Here is a 25005-nt window from a genome sequence, read left to right as displayed (position 1 = left end):
TGTTCTGATGCACCCATGTGAAAAAGTAGGAGAGTAGCCGTCATTGAGTCTAACTGTTCAATGATGTACAGCTAAGCTATCCAAGGAAGGTAGGCAGGCAGTTAACCAAATTAGTGAGAAACTTGAGGTGGACCTATCGAGCACAGCCTCCTGCTCTTCGGAGATGATTACTTGGTTGGCAAGTCAGGTGCCATTGATGCCTTTACTCCATCTCCAAACATGGCCAAACAGCTATGGCCATATGGAATTTCTATTTTTTCTTCCCAAAGCTGCAGAAATTATCTCCATTTTGAGGTATCATAGTGATTTGTCTCACTCAGTAGTTCCCGCCTACCAGTAGGGTTGAAAGCAAAGCAACTCGGACCTCACTACTGGCTGTTTTATTGGGATCACCCTTTCCTAGTCCAACCACCATCCATTGTTTGTTACAGCACACAGGAACAACTTCCTAATTTCCCTCCTTCAGGGAAGATTACAAGTGGCATCCTGCCAGGGCTGCTTCCGGGTCTCTGACCCAAAATTGAGATCGATATTGGAAGTGAGGATCAATGAAAACAACTCAGCCATCTAACTTTTCAGATCTTTAATCGTAACTGTGAAATGTTTGGTGAATTTATAGTTTATAAATAAGAGCAAAGTGAGAGAAAATAAATGCATAAAAAAGAACTCACTCTTGGTCAACCCATGATCTCAAACTAATGATGAGGTAAATTATCCGACATTGTACCTACCTTCTAACGCAACAGTATCTGCCACATCTGGGCACTTGCCCAGCAATCTGTTGAATGCTTGCATGAATCTGCGTACATTGCATGAGCTGACAAGCTATTCCATGACCAATAACCCTGAAATTGAACTAAACAGTTGGTGAAAAACACTAAGCACTGATTAGATTTATGTAATTAAACATTGAACCCAATCAGAAATTAGGCTGTGTTAATCATATAGTCAGAAATTTTGATCAGTGTTCAGAACATTTGCAGGGAGATCTCCTTTATATTCAGTAGTACCTGTAATCCTTGGGATCTGTAGCATTCAATCAGTTACATCCTAATGGAAATAGATAATTGGCAAAACAACACAGAGATGATGCCTATCTGCTCATGAAAACCTACTTAGGGAAGCAAGTAAAGTACAACAACAAATATGTAGTTCATTTATTTTAGAAAAGTAAACTGAATAGGTTATACTTATGGATTGAAATTATTTAACTTATGAGCTAAGACCCTAGAATTGGTGTTTAAGCTGAAACAAAATAGATACTGTGGCGGCACAGTGGCTCAGTGGTTAGCACTGCTGCCTCATAGCACCAGGGTCCCAGGTTTGATTCCAGTCTCGGTCGACTGTCTGTGTGGAGTTTGCACATCCTCCTTGTGTCTGCGTAGGTTTTCTCCCACAGTCCAAAGATATGCAGGTTAAGTAAATTGGCCATGCTAAATTGCCCATAGTATTAGGTGCAGTAGTCAGAGGGAAATGGGTCTGGATGGGTAACTCATCGGAGGGTCGGTGTGGACTGGTTGGGCCGAAGGGCCTGTTTCCACACTGTATGGAATCTAATCTAATCATACAGACTTGACTGATTAATTGATTAACAAGTATCTCTCATATGCTGACAGTAGATTAGGGCTTTGAACAATATCTGACGGAAGTAAATTCTTGACATGTCTTTTATAGATCTCAACACAAAGTAATTATTACAATATTGTGTTTTTCTCTAATCAATATTTTTTCTCCTCCAGTTAAGATAGTTGAGAGATAAAACTGGAAATGCACTGTTTATGTACAGGGGTAGTGTGCAACATAGTGCTACATAGACCGTTGGTGGAAATCTGCAGTGTGGATGGGCAAGTAATCATAGAACCTTCAAAACGAGCTATAGCAAAATATAAAGGTTTATTAACTAATCCTTAAACCATCACCAATCCCAGAGAAATAACAGTCACCTTGATCTTTTCTGATCTGTGATTTATCAGCTAACATACTGAAAATGATATTTTTGCAGGAATAAAGCTGCTTAAGCATTATACATGACTTTATTACTGTAATTTTAACCTTATTCATCAGCAATTTGCATTTAGAAGTTAATATTCAATAAAATATTCAAGCATTTAACCATTGCTTGCAGTATATTTTGTTGAAAACATCATTCTTCTAACTTTAGTTATGTTTTCTCATCAATATGACCTAATCTATTTTAATTTTATTTCCTCATAAAATTATTAAGGTTTAAGTTTAAGCAAATGTGCTTTTTCTACCTACCCTAGTGCCCCGGTTCCTAAAGTCTATTTTAGATATCGGAGCAAATTCCAAAACAGATTTGATTCATTGAACTGACTGTCAAAGATAGACGATTGATTCAATGGTGTTAAGCACTGATCTCACACGTCCAGCAGAGAGCTACAATCGAAAAGAGCACAGGTCAGAAATAGGAATACGATACTGATGCTTCTGTTCTCATTGCCACTCACTGCAAGTATAGCTTCCTTTTAGATGTGCAGAATTTGTCATGTCAGCACAGCAATGCCATAATATTACAAAGTGTCAAATATGGAAGAACCACAACTGTCTCTGAATGTGGACCAAATGAAAGAGGTGATTGTTGACTTCAAGAGGGCACAGAGCGACCACTTTCTGCTGGACATCGACAGCTCCCCTGTGGAGATCGTGAAGAGCGTCAAATTTCTTGGTAGTGAATCTCACCTGGACCCTCAACCCCAGCTCCATAGCCAAGAAAGCTCAGTAGCATCTCTACTTTCTGCATAGGTTGAGGAAAGCCCACCTCCCATCCCCCATCCTCATCACATTCTATGGAAGGTTCATTAAGAGTACCTTGAGCTGCTCCATCCCTGCATGGTTTGGGAATTGCATCATCTCTGATCTTAAGACCCTACAACGGATAGTGAGGACAGCTGAGAGAATCATCAGGGTCTCTCTACCCTTCGTTATGGACATTTACTCTACACACTGCATCCAAAAGGCTTACAGCCTTGTGGAAGACACCACATACCCTTCACTCAAACTCTTCTCCCTCCGGCCATCTGGCAGAAGATACTGGAGCATTCGATCTTTCACGGCCAGACTGTGCAACAGTTTCTTCCCCTAGACCATCAGGCTCCTTATCATAGTATGATCAGACTCTATTCCATCTGAAACACTTTGCAAACTTTGAATTGCTACTAGAACGATGTTTTATTATTTGTCATTCTTTTATTACACTGTAATTTGTACACCATTGTGCCTATAGTCTAGATATGTCAGGAATTTCTACGCTGTCTTAAGTGTTTTGCACTTCTTATGCACTTTATGCTGCCCTGTGTATGATCGCGCAGTTTGTGCTGTCCATGTAGCACCCTCAGTCCTGGAGGAACGCTGTCTAGTTTTTACTGTGTCAGTTGTACATGGTAGAAATGACAAATAAAACTATTTTTGACTCTTGATTAACTTGCATTGATGAACAAGAGTATAAGGTTTGGTTTTATGAGAAGTTTGAATGTAGAGCTTTTCAGCAGCTGAATTGTATTGAGATACCACAGCACTGCTTAACCTTTGAATGCTGTAACTTTACACAATTTAATGCTTTCGCTTTTGTATTATTTTCAGGTGCATGATTCTATTCTAGGATGTAGCTCTTCCAATTAGACAATACAGAAATTTATCACCCAGCTTGATACCACAAAGTATTCACTAAAACTGTAATTTACAATGTCAACAATGGGTCAATCAATCACTCACTCACCTTGGAGTCAAAAGGTTTCGGGTTCAAGTTCCATTCCATCGACTTGTGCACAGAAGTCCAGGCTGTTACTCCAGTGTGAAGCTAAGGCAGTGCTACATTTTTGGTAGAGCCATTTCTGAGGCAAGATATTAAACTAAGGCCCTATCTGTGATCTTGACTGGTTGTAAAATATCTCATAAGCATTTTTTGAAGAAGAGCAGACAGGTTTATTTCCCAGTGCCATGGCCAATATGTATTCTTCAATCAATGTTACAGCTTAAGATTATTTGATTGTTATTGTATTGTTTGTAAGAGATTGTTTTGCATATTGGCTGCTATGTTTACCCCATTACAACAGTGACTACAAAGTTCGTTAATTGGCTACAAAGTGCTCTCACATGTCTGAGTTTGTGAAAGTAACTTGAGTCATAGTTAAAGAGATATACAGCACCTTCAGTCCAACTCGTCCATGCCAACCAGATATCCTAACCTAATCTAGTTCCATTTGCCAGCACTTGGCCCATATTCATACTCTAAACCCTTCTTATTCATACACACAGTCAAATGCCTTTTAAATGTTGTAATTGTACCAGCCTCCACCATTTCCCCAGCAGCTCATTCCATACATGCACTACCTTCTGATGAAAAAGTTGCCCCTTAGGTCCCTTTTAAATCTTTCCCCTTGCACTATAAATGTATGCTATCTAGTTCTGGACTCCCCCACCCCAGGGAAAAGATCTTGTCTATTTACCCTATCCATGCCCCTCATGATTTTATAAACTTCTATAAAGACTAATTAAATGCAGGTTATTTTCTCTTTAGCTCTTCAAATTTTAATTTTAAAAAGTTGCGTATACACATGAAAATCTAAAACAAATGTGAAACCTTTCCAGACATTGGATAGTTCTGGAAACACTCAAAAGGTCATTCCTAATGAAGGACTCATGCCTGAAACGTTGATTCTCCTGCCCCTCAGATGCTGCCTGACCTGCTGCGCTTTTCCAGCATTACACTCTCAACTCAAAAGGTCTAGCAGCTCAGTGGGGAGAGAAACAGAGCAAACATTTCAGGTTTGTGACCTTTCATTGGGACTGAGAAAGGTTTGAACCAGTAGAGCGGAGGGTAGGAAAAAAAACACAAAAAGGAGTCTGATAGTCTGAGGGGTTCAGGAGCTTGCAAAAGGTTGCATGGCTTGAAAGAGTGATTGTGGCACAGGTTAGCGAATGAAAGGAAGGTCTTGTTGAATTGAGGATTCTGAATACCTACCGTGTGAAAGCAAAGTAAAAGAAATAAGAGAGAAACTCCAAACCTTCAAGAAACAAACAAATAAATCGGGCAAGGGCAATAATTTGAAATTTTTGAATTTAAAGTTGAATCCAAAATTCTGCAAATTTCCCGATCAAAAGATGAGGTGCCCTGCTCTTTGATGTAATTTGTCCAATTATATCCAGTTTGTTCTTTACTGATTAACCATTGGTATAGTTGATTATTTGATGATATGATTATATGCATTTAGCAAGCCCTACTTAAGGTCCATAACTTATTATATAAAATTGTGCTATAGTTTTTTTTTAACATTAAAGATTTCTGAATTTTTCTTTCATGTCCTAGGTATTGTTTTCCATTTGGACGACCAGAAGGTGCACTAAAAGCCACACTTTCTTTGCTTGAAAGGGTATGTTCAAATTGCGATGAAAGCGTATTCTTAATTCTTAGTTTTGTTTTAATACCTTTTCCCTTTGTTGCATGCATTAATAGGTCATTTACTGAACATAAATCATGTTGATAAGTCTTGTTTCTTTTATGCAAAGTAACTTAACAGAACTGCAGTGTAATTTGTGATTCATGATTCCACAGTTAGTTCTCTTGGGCATCCAAATGTATTTGGAAAGATTTCAATAAGCAGAGAAACAAGCATGTTTCTAGGCTTTATGAATTGAAACCTTTCCTTCAATATCCAGTTATTGTTTATGCATAGTAAGGTAATATCCATTGGCTAGATGGTTCTTCAATTAAATTTAGTATTACCCCCTTTACCTATGGTTTCAGACATTATATTCAGGGCATGCTATGAGTACCATTTCCAGTTTGTCAGCCCAAGCGTTGACAATTAAACATGAAGTAGTAGAAGTATTTAAAGAGAATCATTTGTTTGCTGCAATTCAATGGGGATTTTCATTATTTTGACCATTAAGGAAGAGCTGCGAACAATTAATTAGTTTTAGTTGACAGGTGCAATTGCAAAAAAAAAGTTATGGATGTAGTCAAGGGACTTTAATATGTTTATTAATAAGTAGGTTCATTGTACATTGATAATACTGGACAGGCCACTAAAATAATCAGCACAACATTGCCATTGAATATTGCATGCATAGCAAAGGTAGAAGACACAAATGAGGAGACATTATTTGAACACGGTCTTTGACATTAGTGAGATATTTTGAGAATGAAGTGTTTGCAGATACTGGTAATTGTTAACTGCACATGCGCACTTTTGATTTTTCTGATTCTGCGCATGTATATGTGCAATAAAAAATCTGATTGGAATTATTTTTGTATAATCTGCCTTGCTTCAGATCTGTTTTACATTTACAAACATACTCTTTCATTCAGTTCTTTTCATTTTAAATGTTCGCGAGCTTAATTTTATTAGTTTTTTTTAAACGTGTCCGGTGTCAGCAGATGCAGCCTTTTGAGAACTGTCTATTTTTATATACAGAACTTAAGGCATTTTTAGTGAATTGTGTGGGTGCAGGAACCTCAGAACTTAAAGGAGTAATGTATGAGGAAACATTGATTACCCTGTGACTTTCTCTTAAAAAGAGACGACTAAGAAGGGATATGGTGGAAGTCTTTATGGTTTTGCTGTGCTTGGATAAACGAGATCCAAGTAAACTCTTCTACCATATACATTTAAGCAGAAGACATTATGATTACACATAAAGCAAAGGTGAAAATGCAGCTTGAAGAAATTAATGAGCAAGGACCAGATGACCAACAGCAGTGCAGAAGCTAGAAAACTTAATTGTTTCACAAAAAAAAAGGACTTTTTTTATCAGAGTGGTTTTTGTGGTTATTAGAACAGCCCTAAAGAAATATTGTACATGGGACAAATAGGAACAGAAAGTGCTAGGAATAATCTGAAGGCCTGGCAGCGAGTGTGGAGAGAGAGGTAAATTTAATGTTTCAGGTCCAGCATGACTTCATTGGAATGTCCCCATCTGTTCTGCAGCATCCACCTTTATGAAGGGAGGATTTATGTTAAAAATAGGGGTCAAAATGCCCTTGGAGAGCATGAATGCTATTCAGTTTTGTGTTAGATCATGTACATTTCATAAAAAGGCAGGCAGCAATAATTAATTGTTCAGCTTCTATCATCATCAAGAAAAGTTCAATGATAAAACTGACCTCCTTTTCACTGTTAAACAGTCACAAACAAAATTCTTAAAACCAAATGCGAAAGACGCTCAACAGGTCCAGCAGCATCTGCAGAGAGAAACAGGCTCAAGTCGAATATAAACAAATTACTGCAGATGCTGGAATCTGAAACCAAAAGAGAAAATGCTAGAAAATCTCAGCAGGTCTGGCAGCATCTGTAAGGAGAGAAAAGAGCTGATGTTTCGAATCTAACTGACCCTTTGTCAAAGCTTTTAGCTTTGACAAAGGGTCACTTAGACTCAAAACATCAACTCTTTTCTCTCCTTACAGATGCTGCCAGAACCTGCTGAGATTTTCCAGCATTTTCTCTTTGGATTCAAGTTGAATATAACTCTTTTCATAAATGCAACATTTCTTGTTTCTTCTGATTTCAGGTCTCCAGCATTTGTTTTACTGAGAATGCAGATTATCCTTCACTTACATTTCAAGATGCACCTGGGCTGTTTACATATATTAAAATTAAAATGTTAGTAATTTATTCATAGTACAGGGCAGCGATAGCAGTGCCATATTGATGTGGGATCAAAGACTTTTAAGATTTTTTCCTCACAGTTTGTTCCCTTACTCCATCCTTTCCTACTGGTGATATACAATACAGAGTAAACACATTCATGAACATCAAATGTAATCCACTACTTTCATGCCTATTGTCAATTCATCAATAAATAACCAGGATAGTGAATGTCAATTGGGTTGTTCATTTGCAGTGGACATCATAACCAAGACCAATTCTGTCCTCAAATAATTTTCACATATGTACTTCTAGTAGCAGTCGGTAGACAAGTCAAAAAAGAAGAATTCAGCATAAATTGGTCTTTTCAAAATAATAAAGAATACTCCAGCCTTGGGTATGTATCTGTGTGAACATGTTCTCCCCGGATCCGCAAGGGTTTCCTCCAGATGCTCTGGTTTCCTCCCACAGTTCAAAGATGGCCATGCTAAATTGCCATGTAGTGTCCAGGGATCTGCAGGCTAGGTGGATTAGCCATGGGAAATGTAGGGTTACAGGGATGGAGTGGAGGGGACTGGGCCTGGGTGGAATGCATTTCAGAGGGTCAGTTTATACTCGATAGGGTGAATGGCCTGCTTGGATGTATGGATGATATGATTCCATGAAAAGTTTTGAGTGGGGATGTTAGGAGAGAAAATGCCATGTGAGGCATTACATACTTTATACATTTGCTTATTTTCTTTGATAAAGGTTCTGATGAAAGACATAGCCACTCCTGTGCCACCTGAAGATGTCAAGAAAGTAGTACGAAAATGCCTAGAGAAGGCTGCTTTGATCAATTACTCTCACCTATCAGAGTATGCCAAAATCGAAGGTTGGTATGTTTGATATAGTTATCCATGTGGCATAGAGAGCCAATTGAGATAATTAACTGAACACTTTGTCATGAGTATTGTTTCCATTGAACTAAACCATGCTTCTGCAAATGCATATTGCTTCATTAAAATCTCATTTGGTGAGCTTCAGAATCTCCTTCAGTTCATTGCATTAATCTGTCTCATGGGACCTTTCACTAAAGCTGTTTTTTTCTAGTCCCTTGAGGAGCCTTGTTAAATAAATAGTTTCTGTGGATTTTTTTTTCAATCATTGGCTAATTTATTTTCTCTTCTTTCTACACTCTTTTGTCATTTCAAGCAGCCAGTGGAAAAGAACCAGGTAATTGGATAGATGCACTGGTTGATGGTTACACATCTTTAAAATAAGTCATTGCCCGTCAATAACTGTCTATCACATACTATCCTCAACCTGAGGAGGCTTATGGTTATTTATTTGACTTTCATTCAAATAAAATAGAAAATGCAAAGTACAGTTCTTCATTGAACATTCCTCACATCGGTGCTTAATAACTTGAAGACAATTTGCAGTTTTCTGGGAAAGGCTTGAGACAGCATAATCTCTACACAAAAACAATCATGGCTGACAGTCGAATACAGTGCTGAGGGAGTACTGCACAGTCAGATGTGACATTTCTTTCAAATGGCCATTAAGCAGAGGTCCAGCTATATGCTAGGACAGATGATAAAGATCTCCTAGCATTTGCAGAAAAACAAAGGAATCGTGACCAGTATCTTGGACACCACTCATTTATCAATCTATCGTGATTAAGAAAGACCAATTTTCTGCTTATTATCCACATTTCTGTACATTTGGGGTAGTACGGTGGCTCAGTGGTTAGCACTGGTGCCTCACAGCGCCGGGATCCAAGTTCAGTTCCAGCCTTGGGCGATTGTCTGTGTGGAGTTTGCACATTTTCCCCGTATCTGCGTGGGTTTCTTCCGGGTGCTCCGGTTTCTGCCCACAGTTCAAAGATTTGCAAGATAGGTGAATTGGCCATGCTAAATTGCCACATAGTTTTCAGGGATGTGTAGATTAGGTGCATTAGTGAAGGGTAAATATGGGATAATAGAATAGATGAATGCATCTGGGTGGGTTACTCTTCAGAAGGTTGGTGTGGCCTTGTTGGGCCGAAGGGCCTGTTTCCACACTGTAGGGATTCTATGAATTTTATTCTATTTGGGTTTGCTGAGCTTGAATTAGCTGCTATTTTGCAATAATGATTGCATGTCAAAAAAGTACTTATTGGTTGTAAAGTATTTTGAAAAGGCGGACGATCTTGAAAAGTTTCTTATAGAAACAAGTCTTTCTTTCTTTTAGTAATCATTCTTTCACACCAATTTTGATGGAATTTAATGAGAGTGAAAGTCCACGTGTAATAGACAAAGACTATTGCACTCACAGAAGGGGATCAAGGCATTGGGACTTAAAAGTTGGAAAGGAAGGGATTAACTTTGAAGTTTTCAAGGAAACAATTGTATTTCAAAAAATAAAGTATTTATTAGGATTGGCTTTAAGGAAAGTAATTAGATGGTAAATGAATGAGTGTAATTATCTGATAACCCAGCCTCGTGTTCCCAACCTTGCTCTGAGTTCATCTGCCTTACCTGCTAGGGCTCTTGCATTGAATGAAATGCAGTTTAATTTATCAGTCCTAATCTGTTCGCTGCTTTGTTCCTGCCTGCCCTGATTGTTCGACTTACTCCTTTTCTCAACTGTACCAGTCTCAGACTGATCTCTTTCCTCGCTATCTCCTTGGATATTTAAAAGGTAACTGGATGGGAATATGAAAAGGAAGGGTTTAGAGGAATATGCCGGCACATGGGACTAAATTTATCTCTGATATCCGGCCAGCATGGATAGGTTGGACCGAAGGGTTTGTTTCTGTGCTGTATATCTCTGTGTTTCTATCTCAAAAAAGAATGAACGCTTTCAAGGAGCATATTGACAAATGAGCGAGAAAGCTGTGTTTCAGAGAAACTGAGACACAGTTATACGGTAGCCAGTCGACTTTAGTTATATCTAATATTATCAAAAACAATTAAGCAAGAGAAACTAAGCTGAGTTATGGGTTGCCACATAGCAGAATAAACCTGGACTAAAGCATTAGTTAGTTGCAATCTACTTCCTCCTGACAAAAGAAAGTTCAAGAATGTTAATTTTACTCCTACTGGAGAAGAGAAAATCAGCGAATGGTAATATACAGCTTGAGGAAGAGACGAAAGTGATGGATCCATCTTCCAACTAAGGAATGATATTCATCTGAACTGCTCTTAAAGTACCAGGGTATCTTGATGAGCACTTGTTGGAATAAAGAAAAAAAGGATCTAATGGGACAACAGAGAACATGGGTTAGCACTGTTGCCTCACAGCGCCAGAGACCCGGGTTCAATTCCCGCCTCAGGCAACTGACTGTGTGGAGTTTGTACATTCTCCCCATGTTTACGTGGACTTCCTCCGGGTGCCCCGGTTTCCTCCCACAGTCCAAAAATATGCAGGTTAGGTGAATTGGCCATGCTAAGTTGCCCGTAGTGTTAGGTGAAGGGGTGAAGTATAGGGGAATGGGTCTGGGTTGGTTGTGCTTCGGCGGGTCAGTGTGGACTTGTTGGGCCGAAGGGCCTGTTTCCACACTGTAAGTAATCTACAAAAAAAGAAAAGTACAGCATAGAACAAGCCCTTTGGCCCACGGTGTAATCCGAATGTAAAACATAGTAACTTAACCTATGCACCCCTCAACTCACTGCTATCCATGTGCGTGTCCAGCAGTCGCTTAAATGTCCCCAATGACTTCGCTTCCACCACCACAGCTAGCAACACATTCCGTGCATTCACAACTCTCTGCTTAAAGAACCTACCTCTGATGTCCCTTTTATACCTTCCTCATTTCTTCATAAAACTGGGAAATTTAACCAGTTGAAATTAGAATTTAAACAAAGGTCAACATTAGGATACTACACGTTAAATTGACACCTTTTTGTAATCTCATAATGATTGGCATCTTTATCCAAGAAAATAAATAATGCCTGATAAAAAATTTTGAAAGATTGGGATCGCAACTGGGGGGAACAAAATGGAATTCTTTATGTAACTGAATTGGAACATATGGTAACAAATTTAATTGCAGATCACAATTAATAAGTTCCTTTGTATAAGGCTTGTAATAAAATTAGTTTTTAGGTTGAGACAGAATTGTAAATTTCATAATAAAATGGTGATGTATGTTGATGACACATTTTTGAATATAAATTGAATAATCATGAACACCAAATTTGCCTAGTTTTTGTGAAATTATTCAGTCTGTCTTAATAATAACATGAAGATTATTGAAGCTAGAGTGTAACTATGGCATTATTGGTAAATAGGATAAACAGGGAGATGTATAATTGAACAAGATCTACAGAGATTTAACAACTAGGCATATTAACGTCATCTCATGAGAAATGTAAGGTGAAACACATTGGAGCTAAAAATAGTAAATGTGAAAACACAATGAAAAGTGTATTGTTGAATAATGTAGAGTAAAAAAAAATTACTTGGATGTACTAATTGGTGAAAAACTGAAAATGTTTTCAAATTATATGTTGACGATTATCAACACAAATAAGAGATTCCAATATAATAATGTGTTAACTCTCACACCAATACATTGCTGAGATTACTCTCATGTGTCTAATTTCTTTTCATAAATTGTTTCTTGTCGGGGTTGTGTAATGTTCCTTTAGCTCCCTCATTGCCATGTTTTATTTGAATTGTTGAAGTTAAAATATTCTACCAAGGAATTTTCACATTAAGCTTAATACAGCCACAGAAAACTTTTGAAAATCTTCAAAACTTTTTTCTTATCTTCCTGTTTTTATTAAAATACAAGTGCACAGGAACACCAATATACAATTCAAAAATGTTTCTCAAAAGAGGATACATTCTGCTGGGTATTAGATTTTTTTTTAGTATAATAATAGTTAATCTTAATTAAAGGGAACATTTTTAGACAGGTTTCAGGGACAGAAGGGTGAGGAAGTAAATGTTTGTAGATAGCTGAATAAATTTGGGAAGCTGTAAAAATGGCACATGAGATCCTATATACTTTACATACACTATAAAAGCAAGAAAACTATGCTAAACCTGTATAAATCCCATTCTCATTTAGCCCTCCACTGGTCAGTTTTGGATACCAAAGATATCAAGGACTTGACAGTACAGAGAAGCTTTACTGTAATAGTATCATGGACGAGGAACAAGATTAGGTGAAGGAGCTAAAAATTATGAATGGTTTTTGATAAGATTAGATAGGAAAAATTATTTCTGTTAGCCTGAGAGTCTGTAACCAGAGATAAGCTAACTGGCAAGATGATCTGTAAGATGAGGATTTTTTTATTGGCAGTGAGTTGTTAGGATCTGAAATGTGCTGCCTGAATGTAAGGAAAGAGCATTTAAATCACTGGCATGGCCATCATGGACTGAGCAGACTATAGATAATTTCAATGCTTTAGTTGATTTATAATCAACTTGTTTGGAGACAATCTGACATGTCACTGGAGTAGGTGGGACTTGAACCCAGGTAATACTTAATCTGCCAAAGTCTGTGACCATAATATAAATGGAAATGCTTGAGAGTTTTGTAAATGCATTTCTTAAAGTTTTATTCCGAGGATGTATTAGATGCTGACCAGCTCAGATTTATTTTTCCCTTCCCTGTGTGCTTGAGAAGGTGTTAATGGGCTTTGTCTTCATACTGCGGCAGGTTTGTGGCAATAGCATTTCCACAGTGGTGTTAGATTGGTATTGGCGAATTTCAGGATTTGTGACTTGAAGTGCTATACACCTTGAAGGGCATTGGCAGGTGATGGTGATTTTGTCACATTTTTTGGGGGGGGTGACAAATTAGTCTGGATCTCAGCCACGTCACGTAAGTCTGCTTCCATTATTCTAAAGACTTCTTGGCTATTGAGAGAACAGTCAGCCAGGCTGTTGTTATGAAGATGTGAAATACCTGGTTGTGATGCAAAACCAAATTTTACTGATGGTAGTGATGTTGTTGAGGACAAACAACTGGGGTCTATAACTACATTACATAGCATGGTAGCAAGATTTTGAGTCCAGGTTTTAAAGATTTGTTGCTTGGAGGATTTGTTATGAGTAGACTGATCTTAGTCAGACAGCAGCTTGCTTCCTCAAGTTTCCATAGTCCTAGCATTTCTGTTTTAGGGAGGGACAAAAGCTGTCATGATTCCTCCTCCTGTTTGTTACCCAGTAACCTCTGCTGGATTGTGGGCGAGAAGGCAAAATTATTGGCATTCACTTGACCAGTCTTTTGCACAATATTTTTCCTTAATTCACATTGGTGCTAGAAATGGGATAGAAACAAGCCAGGCTTGCCTTGATTCAGGCCAGTTACTTCCTAGACAGCATTCTCCAGTGACATTGAGGAAGTGAGCAAAGGCCCATAAGCCAAGAATTAAGTGGCCCACAGTGCTGAGTGTACTTTGGAAGTTCATGTGTAATCTGTAAAGTATCACTGATGGATTCCTCCTCATTATACCTTTGATGGGATATAACTGTAGGTGTAGGGTTGCAGGAAAAGAGCAGGGAAGTGGGGCTAATAAAGTTCCTCTTACAGAGAGCCGCTGTGGACTTCACCTGTATTGTAAACCATTCTTTGATTTTGTTCAGTATCAATCTAATAGTGAGCCAGCCAAAATGTGGGCTGAAAAATGTGGACAATGATGAGAAATGTGAGGAGCCGCCAATCTGGACATTGGGAGCAACTCACTCTCACTGCAACTTTTATTTTAGCTCTAGGCGTCCAAAGTAAGATTCCCACGAGGCAGCAAGTGGCCAGTTAAGGAGGATTATTGCTTGTTAAAGACTTTATAATGCCATAGCTCACCAATATGCAGCTTCCTATCCAACCAACCACCACAAACAAACTAAGCATCAAGACTTCTTGAAATGGAAGTCAGTACAGTGAGTACCTGGTGAGAGCTTTTACGATGGTCACCACATAATAGCATCTCTCATGTATCCCTTATCTCGAGACTGTGGTATCAAATATTTGTAAAACCCTCAGCTCCCCATGTTATCACACACATATATATTTCTGATCTCTCCTTTTTTGTTTATGGCCAGTTTGGCCAGGTCCTGGAGACTCCTACTTTTTTTTTGTCAGTCCTCAACTGAGGAGATTCTAATGTCCTGTTTTTTCTTTCCCAGAACTCATGTCATGTGTGTGCAGGTGTGATACACAGTGAAAGACACGAAGCATACAAATCTTTATTCAATTTCCACCACCAGAAAGAAAGGAAACACCCAAGTGGCCAGTGATAAGCAGTACCCTTCTCATCAAAGAGTAATGCTGCATGATAAAAAATGGAAGGGGAGGGCAGTGACTAAATTAAAATAGAATTGGAGGGGGAAATCATGCACTCCACTCCCTGTGGGGCTCACCTGTCTCTGAACAACTCAAGGGTGTTGGTGGACACCGTGTGCTCCTTCTCCAGGGATACCCGGACTCTGATATACCCACTGAAGAGGGGCAGGCAGTCAGCCATAACGACCCACTCCACGGCCCGCTGCCTGGACCTGTTTATCGCTAGTTTGGTTATCACTTATATTCACTTGCAGGACATTTAAGAAGTTGAGATCCATCTTTCAGGGCACAGCAGAGACTAACAATGAAAGGCTGCAACAGGAACTCTTTGTGAGCAGGGACAGGTGACCTGCTTACAGGTTGGACCAGGCTGCATTTCAGGGTTACTCACTCACTCTCTTAGTGCTCATTCACCTAGAATTTGCCTGCACGCTCACACCATCCCTGCACTGCCATTCCTATTAGTGTGGTCACACAGCCAGACAACTTGTCTTGCTACTCCACCGTCCTCAGTCAAGTGGGCCTGCATCTCGCTGCATGGTAGTGTGCTATATCACTCTCACACCAGCACAATATGCCTACAGCATCCATGGCAAACATACTGTATGTATAGCCTGTAGGCAGCCATGTCAAAAAGTCTTAGAGGAGACATCCTTACTGTAGTGCATGAAGGTACCCGTCAGTCAGGTGGTTCCAGCACAATGAGGCAAGATCAGCCTCTGGTACCAGTCTAGAGGACTGGGGTTCCAGCACGGTGAGGCAAGACCAGCCTCTGGTACCAGTCCAGAAGATTGGCCATGGTTAGGTGCTCCATTTGGGTATTGTCAGGAAAGAAATCTGTACCTCTGGAGTAGAGGAAGTATGTCATGATGGGGGCTTGGGGTGGGAACAAGAGTTGCTACCACCATAAGAAGTGTCAGGAACCTATTTCAGGGGAATGGGGAGTGCAGGCTGAGTGGAAAAAGGAACGTCAGTTGTGACAGGTGGGAGTATTTGAATGGTGGGAGTGTGATAAAGCGTGGACGGAACTTGGTCACCCAGGAAAGTGGGAGGTCTGGGATCTGGATTAACCTGGTATCAAGAGGAGAAGATGTATGACTGCACCCTGCAAGGTCTCATGTACGAAGAGCAGGGGGGAATAAAGGTGGCCAGTTGCAGGCCAGTGTCAGTGGGTTGTGTGGGGGAACTGTGAAGCTTCTGGGCTTTGTAGGAAGGGTTATCAGGAAGGGCATCAGAATGGGCTTCACTGACGCATAGAGGCTGAGGCTACAATCCACTGCCCAGCGGGTATTCGCTGTCAATTTCTATTGAGCTGAAAATTGAACCAATGTGAAAGGAAATGGTTGCAACGCCTTACAGTGGGGCTGTGTTAAGTGTCCTGAGCTGTGATGGGGAGGGGCTGGAGGGTGCAACGATGTGAGCTCTTTAAAGGGCAAGGACATACACACAGATGCCCATGCACTGTACTGGACACAGACCTGTAGGCTCCCCAATCCCTGGCGATCCTAATCCGTTGACTCTCTGAGTGCTGTACACATCCCTGCCCCAGGCATTGTTGACCAGTTCATTCAGCATCAACGCCTTTGTACACAAAGACCAGGGTGAAAATACAAATGTTTGACTGAGATGTGGAAGCAATGTGGAAGATGTGGAAGACCTTGTGGGCGGCACGGTGGCACAGTGGTTAGCACTGCTGCCTCACAGCGCCTGTAGACCCGGGTTCAATTCCCGACTCAGGCGACTGACTGTGTGGAGTTTGCACGTTCTCCCCGTGTCTGCGTGGGTTTCCTCCGGGTGCTCCGGTTTCCTCCCACAGTCCAAAGATGTGCGGGTCAGGTGAATTGGCCAAGCTAAATTGCCCGTAGTGTTAGGTAAGGGGTAAATGTAGGGGTATGGGTGGGTTGCGCTTCAGCGGGTCGGTGTGGACTTGTTGGGCCGAAGGGCCTGTTTCCACACTGTAAGTCTAATCTAAAAATCTAATCAATGGTGCCAGTGTAACCCACAGCCTTGGATACAATTTGTTCTTCTTGCTTCAACATGCATGATCTCAAAAAAGGCATCAATCCATGGTACATTGTGGATGGGCATAAATTTAGACATCATGTTTGCACAGTTACAGTCAGGGCTAGACAGAAGGTCAAGCAAACAGATATTAAAAACAAATCAAATTTATCCAAGTATGATAAATTGTACAGAGAGCAATGCCACTCAATAGGTTTTTGACTTTCTCTGCTTCCTGTTACTTGTCAGTATTGTGCCTGGTTCTTCAGTTGAGGTGGACCTATGCCATAGTAGAGTCCGTCGGCATTAGAGGTTTCATCAGGTGAAGCTTGAGGAACTTGTGAAGGACTGTCAGTCCAGAGTTGCCCAGCACAGTTCAGATGCTTTCCATGCAAGGACCTGGAGATCCACTGAATGGACTGCCGCACAGTTAGTTTTCCTCTTTGTCCCTCACTAACCCCAGCAGAGGAAGTCACTGGACCCTTTACTATGTCAACCTGGTCCAAAGTCGATACCCAGGTTGAAGTAATCTCAGCCTTCTGGTGGAGTGTCCAGTACTATAGGAAGGAGGTCATCTGCCAAGGGAAATGCCATCATCTTTTCTGTAATACCTTACACTCGCAATATCTCTGCTGCGTACCCACCTCCCAAGAAGTCCTATGCTGTACCATGCTCACCATTGCCATCAAAGTCTTCCCTTTCTCACTCTAACATACCAACCCCAATAATTCAAACCCTGCAAGCACCTTGCGCTGTCTGCTCACACACTCAGGTCACCTCCCCAGCCTCACCAAAAGTTTAGCAGTGCCAACCCCTTTCATTTCCCTTATTACCCATGTCTAGAGGAAAACAGCCCCCAAATGGGCAGAAGCAGTTGGATGGGTGGAGTGCTGCTTGTCATTTAGCTCCTCATATTTCATGTGGAGAGGATCTGACTCTGACCATCCTAGTGACTGATTGGTTGCATCCAAGCCTCTGGACTGGTATTCGAGGTAGCCATTGTCTTTCTGTGCCAGGACCACATCAGCAAAGGCTATCTCCGTTGATATGCCTGAGACCTGCTGACAACCATGACAAGCTTTCCTGTCTTCGCCTGTGTGTAAGTAGCAAGGCTGGTATCTTTGATCGAGGGGGCAAAATGAAAAAAAGCACAGCAAGAGAAAGTAGGGATGCTGTGAGCATCCAGGTAGCCTCAAAAGAGTGGGTGCCATAACAGCGAGTAAAGAGGTCAGAGATGTAACCTGGTCCAGTCTGTGAGCTGGGTTTGTGTCCTTGAAAGCACACTGTTCTTGCTGCAGCATTTCAATGATCATTGCCAGAATACCCTGAAGTGCAACATTGAAGTACAGAAACATCCTGTAAGTGCAACGGAGACTTGTCATCGGGTCTGGCATATATTGGATGGCAGTATATATGGCCAGGGCGAGTGGAGCATACCCAAGGTATTAGCATGGATGTGTCCAGCATGGAATCCCTTCAGAGAAAACAACAAGCTGAAGTCACCAGAACACCTGCTCTGATTTTTATGTTGAGTTCTCGACATCTAGCTATTTTGGTAAGATAGGAAGCTGAATATTAATGAGATGAGTTGTCCAGTAAGGATGCATTTAAAAAGCAATGATCCTCTTAAATTGCCCACCCACCATTGCCTAATGAGAAGTTCAACTCAGCGTCTTGACAAAAAGCATAAAAGGTGGAGTGAGACGCTCCCAATGTACCTGCCTTACCAGACAATCCATCTGATTCAATTACAAGCCTTGCTATTCCCCACGTTACTCCAACCCCTATAAAATTCCACCCTGCATACCCATGCATGTCATTTTCCAGTCTTATCAAATTCAAAGAATGTGTCTCATTACTTCTTTGAAAGCAATTTGATCCAAATGCAAATAACACTTTGAGGTCTGGGAATAAGTTAAAGAGTCCAAATACTATTGTCCACAAACAGTTGTAGTGATAATTTTATCACAGCAGTCAAGTTTACATTTAATATTGCATAAATTTCATACATTTCACTCTAATTACTAGATTATGATGTAGGGTGTAGGTTTGCTTGTTGAGTTGTAGGTTTGATATCCAGACGTTTCATTACCTGGCTAGATATTAGCATCAGTGATGACCTCCAAGTGAAGCGAAGCTGTTGTGTCCTGCTTTCTATTTATATCTTTTTCCTGGATGGGGTTCCTGGGGTTTGTGGTGATGTCATTTCCTGTTTTTTTTTGAGGGGTTGATAGTTGGCATCTAGATCTATGTGTTTGTTTATGGCATTGTGGTTGGAGTGCCAGGCCTCTAGGAATTCTCTGGCATGTCTTTGCTTAGCCTGTCCCAGGATAGATGTGTTGTCCCAGTCGAAATGGTGGTTTTTTTTCAACCGTGTGTAGGGATACAAGGGAGAAAGGGTCGTGTCTTTTTGTGGCTAGCTGGTGTCCACGTATCCTGGTGGCTAACTCTCTTCCTGTTTGTCCTATGTAGTGTTTGTGGCAGTCCTTGCATGGAATTTTGTAGATGATGTTGGTTTTTCCATGGGTTGTACTGGGTCTTTTAAGTTTATTAGTTTTTGTTTGAGAGTGTTGGTGGGTTTGTGTGCTACTAGGATTCCGAGGGGTCGTAGTAGTCTGGCTGTCATTTCTGAAACTTCTTTGATATATGGTAAGGTGGTTAGGGTTTCTGGCTGTGTTTGGTCTGCTTGTTGTGGTTTGTTCTTGAGAAATCTGCGGACTGTATTTTTTGAGTATCTGTTCTTCTTGAATACGTTGTATAGATGGTTCTCCTCTGTTTTCCGAAGTTTGTCTGTGCTGCAGTGTGTGGTGGCTCGTTGGAATAGTGTTCTGATACAGCTTTGTTTGTGTGTGTTGGGATGGTTGCTGGTGTAGTTAAGTATTTGGTCAGTGTTTGTCGGTTTTCTGTATACTCAGGTTTGTAGTTCTCCGTTGTCCTTTCTTTCGACTGTGATGCCCAGGAATGCGAGTTTGTTGTCGGTTTCTTCCTCCTTGATGAACTTTGTGCCTGTGAGTGTGTTGTTGATGATGTTAAATGTCTGTTCTATCTTGTTTCGTTTTGTGATGACAAAGGTGTCATCTACGTAGCGGATCCAGATTTTTGGTTTGATGGTTGGTAGGGCTGTTTGTTCTAGACTTTGCATTACTGCTTCTACTATGAATCCTGAGAGCAGAGATCCCATGAGTGTGCCGTTGGTTTGTTTGTAGACTATGTTTGTTGAAAGCGAAATGGGTGGTGATTGATGGTGGTTGGGGTGTGTGTGATGGTCTCTTTTAAAAGTGTGGTAAGTGTTTCCTTTGCCATGTCGATGTTGATGGAGGTGAACAGTGCTGTTACGTCGAATGAGATCATTGTTCCCTCTTCCTCTATTTTAGTGTTTTTGATGATTTTTAGGAATTCCTGTGTGGAGTGGAAGTACTGGATTACATTAACATTTCATACCACATGATGTGAGATATGTTGAAAAGTATATGTACATTGACAGGTACCTGTGATATGTCACATGGCTCAGGCAGCTGTAATGTTGAACCACATAACATTGAATTGTTATGCAGTTCTTGGACTATTTGAGTTATATTAAAAAAAAGTGTTAGCATTGTACTTATTCCAAGGTTGATCACTTGCATCAATCACTTGAGCCTCGTTGTCGTTAGTTTATCATTTTGGCTGCACCTTCTGAATTGTGTTATAGCCTTGTAATGTGCTCTAGCTCGCCTGTTGTTCTGTATAGGTCATCCATTTGCACATTTAAGTGCTTTTTTTCATTACTTTTCCCATTCTTGTGTCTGAAGTATTCACAATAATTGAACAGCTACATTGAGACTCACATTTCCATTAATATATCTGTCCAAAGTGCTCTTTTACCAATAGTCCATTATATCGTAGGGGCTGTTAATTGAACTGCTGAGAATGCCTGGAGCCAATGGCCTTGGTACAACTCAGCAAAGTGCATTCTTTTGAAGACATTTTATGTTCATGCCTCATTGCTTGCCTGTGCATCAGCCTCTTTATTATTCTATTACATGGTTATTGTTTGTTCTCTCTCCCCTGTTCTTTTATATATATATTAAAACCCACCTTCTGCGCCTGAACATCACAGTGCAGTCACCCAAGTCTAAGCATCCTCCATGGCAGAATCTGCCAGCCAAAAAGCAGACAAGTGTATCCAATCTGAAGCAAAGTGGCATTCCTAAACACAACACAAGTACTGTAATTGCTTCTTTCATGTGTTTGACAGACTTTAGTGGTGTACCTGCTGTGTGGTGCAGTTGATTAGCGTGGCTTCTGCATGTGAGAGATATATTTATTCTGTACCAAAAGTGCCTTTCTTCAGATCATTTAATTATGGCAGAAAGCCAGTCTTTCTTTCTGCAAGGCAGGTGCCAAGGCTGTCTGTTCATTTATTTATCATACAAAACTCAAAGAAGATACCCTGCAGATATTTCTATTTTAATGGACATTGTCTTTCCTTGTTTGCCTTGGACACAAGAATCAGCCCCCACCATGATAACCTCTCAGTGAGAAGTATTGCTTGGGACCAAGTTTTTAAAAAGATTAATACTCACAAGATGGCAGTCGCCAGAGATTATTACATTTTAAGCCTAATGATGCTAAAGTGGAGATTAATATCAGGTATGTAACACTCTCACTAAAATTTGTCTTGTGGGAGCATAGCATTACTCTTATGGCCTTTATAACGAAGTTCAACACAAATTGCATACTTTACATTAATGCTTTTTTGTACCTACTTAGCAGTGAAATTGATGCACTCTTTTTCTGTAGGTTATTCTCATTCACTTGAAATAACTATGCTTAATGTGTGAGAACAGAAAATGCTAGGTATAAATAGGAGCAGAATATTAACAATAAGAAAAACATGAAAAAAACCAACACTTGGGCTTAGCCATAGAGATGTACCGTACAGAAACAGACCTCACAGTCCAACTCTTCCATGCTGACCAGATATCCCAATCCAATCTAGTCCCACCTGCCAGCATCCGGCCCATATCCATTTAAACCCTTCCTATTCATATACCCATCCAGATGCCTTTTAAATGTTGCAATTGTACTAGCCTCCATCACTTCCTCTGGCAGTCTATTCCACATACATATACCACTCTCTGCATGAAAAAGTTGCCCCTTGGATCTCTTTTATATCTTTCCCCTCTCACCCTAAATCTATGCTCAATGTCCTCGAGTTCTGGACTCACCCACCCCAGGGAAAAGGCCTCGTCTATTTACCCTATCCATGCCCCTCATGATTTTATAAACCTCTATAAGGTCACTCCTCAGCCTCTGCACTTCAGGGAAAACAGCCCCAGCCTATTCAGCCTCTCCCTATGGCTCATATCTTCCAAACCTTGTAAATCTTTCCTGAACTTTTCAAGTTTCACAACATCTTTCTGATAGGAAGGAGACCAGAATTGCATGCATTATTCCAACAGTGGCCTAACCAATGTCCTGTACAGCAGCAACATGACCACCCAACTCCTGTACTCAATACTCTGACCAATAAAGGAAAGTATACCAAACGCCTTCTTCACTATCCTATCTATCTGTGACTCCACTTTCAAGGTGCTATAAAGCTGCACTCCAAGGTCTCCTTGTTCAGCAACACTCCCAAGGATATTACCATTAAGTGTATAAGTGCAGCTAAGATTTGCTTTACCAAAATGCAGCACCTCACATTTATCTAAATTAAACTCCTTCTGCCACTGCTCAGCCCATTGACTAATCTCAACGTCCCGTTGTCATCCAAGGTAACCTTCTTCGTTGTCCACTAAGCCTCTAATTTTGGTATTATCTACAAACTTACTAACTAGCACTGATTCTTGTGGCACTCCACTGGTCACATGCCTCCAATCTGAAAAACAACCCTCCACTGCCACCCTCTGTCTTCTACCTTTGAGGCAGAAATAGCTAGTTCTCCCTGTATTCCATGAGCTCTAACCTCGCTAACCAGTCTCCCATGGGGAACCTTGTCAAATGCCTTACTGAAGTCCATATAGATCACATCTACCGCTCTGCCCTCATCAATCCTCTTTGTTACTTCTTCAAAAAAACTCAATGGAGTCAGTGAAATATGATGTTCCACACATAAATCCATGTTGACTATCCCTAATCAGTCCTTGCCTTTCCAAATACATGTATACCCTGATGTCAGGTTCACTGGTCTATAGTTCCCTGGCTTGTCGTTACCACCCTTCTTAAACAGTGGCATCACATTAGCCAACCTCCCGTCATCCAGCACCTCACCTGTGACTATCGATGGTACAAATATCTCAGTAAGTGGCCCAGCAATCACCTTCCTAGCTTCCCACAGTGTTCTAACGTACACCTGCTCAGGTCCTCCTCCATAATGTGGACATTTTTCATGATGTTGCCATCTATTTCCCTACATTTGATATCTTCCATGTCCTTTTCCACAGTAAACACTGATGCAAAATACTCGTTTACTATCTCCCCCATCTCCTGTGACTCCACACAAAGGCTGCCTTGCTTTTCTTTGAGGGGCCCTATTCTCTCCCTAGTTACCCCTTTGTCCTTAATGTATTTGTAAAAACTCTTTGGATTCTCTTTACCTCTATTTGTCAAAGCTCTCTCATGTCCCGTTCTTGCCCTCCTGATTTCCCTCTTATACTCCTACTGCCTTTATACTCTATTAAAGATTCACTCCATCTATCCTGTCTATACCTTACATATGCTTTCTTCTTTTTCTTAACCAAACCCTCAATTTCTGTAGTCATCCAGCATTCCTGACACCTACCAGCCCTGTCTTTTATGCTAACAGGAATATACTGTCTCTGCACTCTCGTTATCTCATTTCTGAAGGCTTCCCATTTTCTATCTGTCGCTGTACCCGCAAACATCTGATCCCAAATCAGCTTTTGAAAGTTCTTGCCTAATACTGTCAAAATTGGCCTTTCTCCAATTTAGAACTTCAACTTTTAGATCTGGTCTGTCTTTTTACATTGCTGCTTTAAAACGAATAGAATTATGCTCGCTGGCCCCAAAGTGCTCCCCCGTTGACACCTCAGTCACCTGCCCTGCCTTATTTCCCAAGAGTAGGTCAGGTTTTGCACCTTCTCTACGCGGTACATCCACATACTGAATTTGAAAATTTTCTTGTACACACTTAACAAATTCCTCTCCAACTAAACCCTGAACATTATGGCAATCCCAGTCTATGTTTGGAAAGTTAAAATCCCCTACCATAACCACCCTATTATTATTACAAATAGCTGAGATCTCCTTACACGTTTGTTTCTCAATGTCCCTCTGACTATTAGTGGGTCTATATTACAATCCCAGTAAGATGATCATCCCTTTCTTATTTCTCAGTTCTCCCCAAATAACTTCTTCTGGATGTATTTCCAGGAATATCCTCCCTCAGTACAGCTGTAATGCTATCCCTTATCAAAAACGCCACTCTCCCTCCTCTCTTGCCTCCCTTTCTATCCTTCCTGTAGCATTTGTATCCTGGAACATTAAGCTGCCAGTCCTGTCCATCCCTGAGCCATGTTTCTGTAATTGCTATGATATCCCAGTCCCATGTTCCTAACTATGCCCTGAGTTCATCTGCCTTCCCTGTTAGGCCCCTTGCATTTAAATAAATGCAGTTTATTTTATTAATCCTACCTTGTTCTCTGCTTTGTTCTGCCTTCCTTGACTCGCTTCTGTTCTCAACTGTACCAGTCTCAGATTAGTCTCTTTCCTCAGTATCACTTTGGGTCACGAACACCTCCCCGCCCCCCCCCCACCACCACCACTATAATAAATCCTCCCGAGCAGCTCTAGCAAATCTCCCTGCCAGTATATTAGTCCCCTTCCAATTTAGGTGCAATCTGTCCTTCTTGTACAGGTCACTTCTACCCCAGAAGAGATTCCAATGATCCAAAAATGTGAATCCCTCTCCCATACACCAGCTCCTCAGCCACACATCCATCTTCTCTAGCTTCCTTTTTCCACCTTCTCTAGCTTGTAGCATCATGAGGAATCCAGATATTGTTACTCTTTTTAAATTCCTGCCTAAGTCTGTATTCTCCCTTCAGAATCGCAACCTTTTCCCTTCCTATGTCATTGGTTCCAATGTGTATGATGACCCCTGCTGGTCCTTCTCCCCTTTGAGAACATTCTGCA

At 40.7% G+C, this 25005-nt stretch overlaps 1 protein-coding gene across 4 annotated transcripts in view; it reads left to right on the top strand.

The window, feature by feature from the left end:
• The window catches only part of cadps2 (Ca++-dependent secretion activator 2), a 727075-nt gene that overhangs the window by 542982 nt on the left and 159088 nt on the right, over positions 1-25005 (top strand). For all 4 annotated transcript variants that reach the window (XM_060839929.1, XM_060839928.1, XM_060839926.1 and 1 more), the window contains exons 15-16: positions 5327-5390; positions 8355-8478. In XM_060839929.1, coding sequence (XP_060695912.1) covers positions 5327-5390; positions 8355-8478 — 188 coding nt within the window. The remainder of the gene's footprint in view (positions 1-5326; positions 5391-8354; positions 8479-25005) is intronic.

Source organism: Hemiscyllium ocellatum, chromosome 19, assembly GCF_020745735.1.
Source record: "Hemiscyllium ocellatum isolate sHemOce1 chromosome 19, sHemOce1.pat.X.cur, whole genome shotgun sequence".
NCBI lineage: Eukaryota > Metazoa > Chordata > Chondrichthyes > Orectolobiformes > Hemiscylliidae > Hemiscyllium > Hemiscyllium ocellatum.
This window is presented reverse-complemented; position numbering and strand designations above follow the sequence as displayed.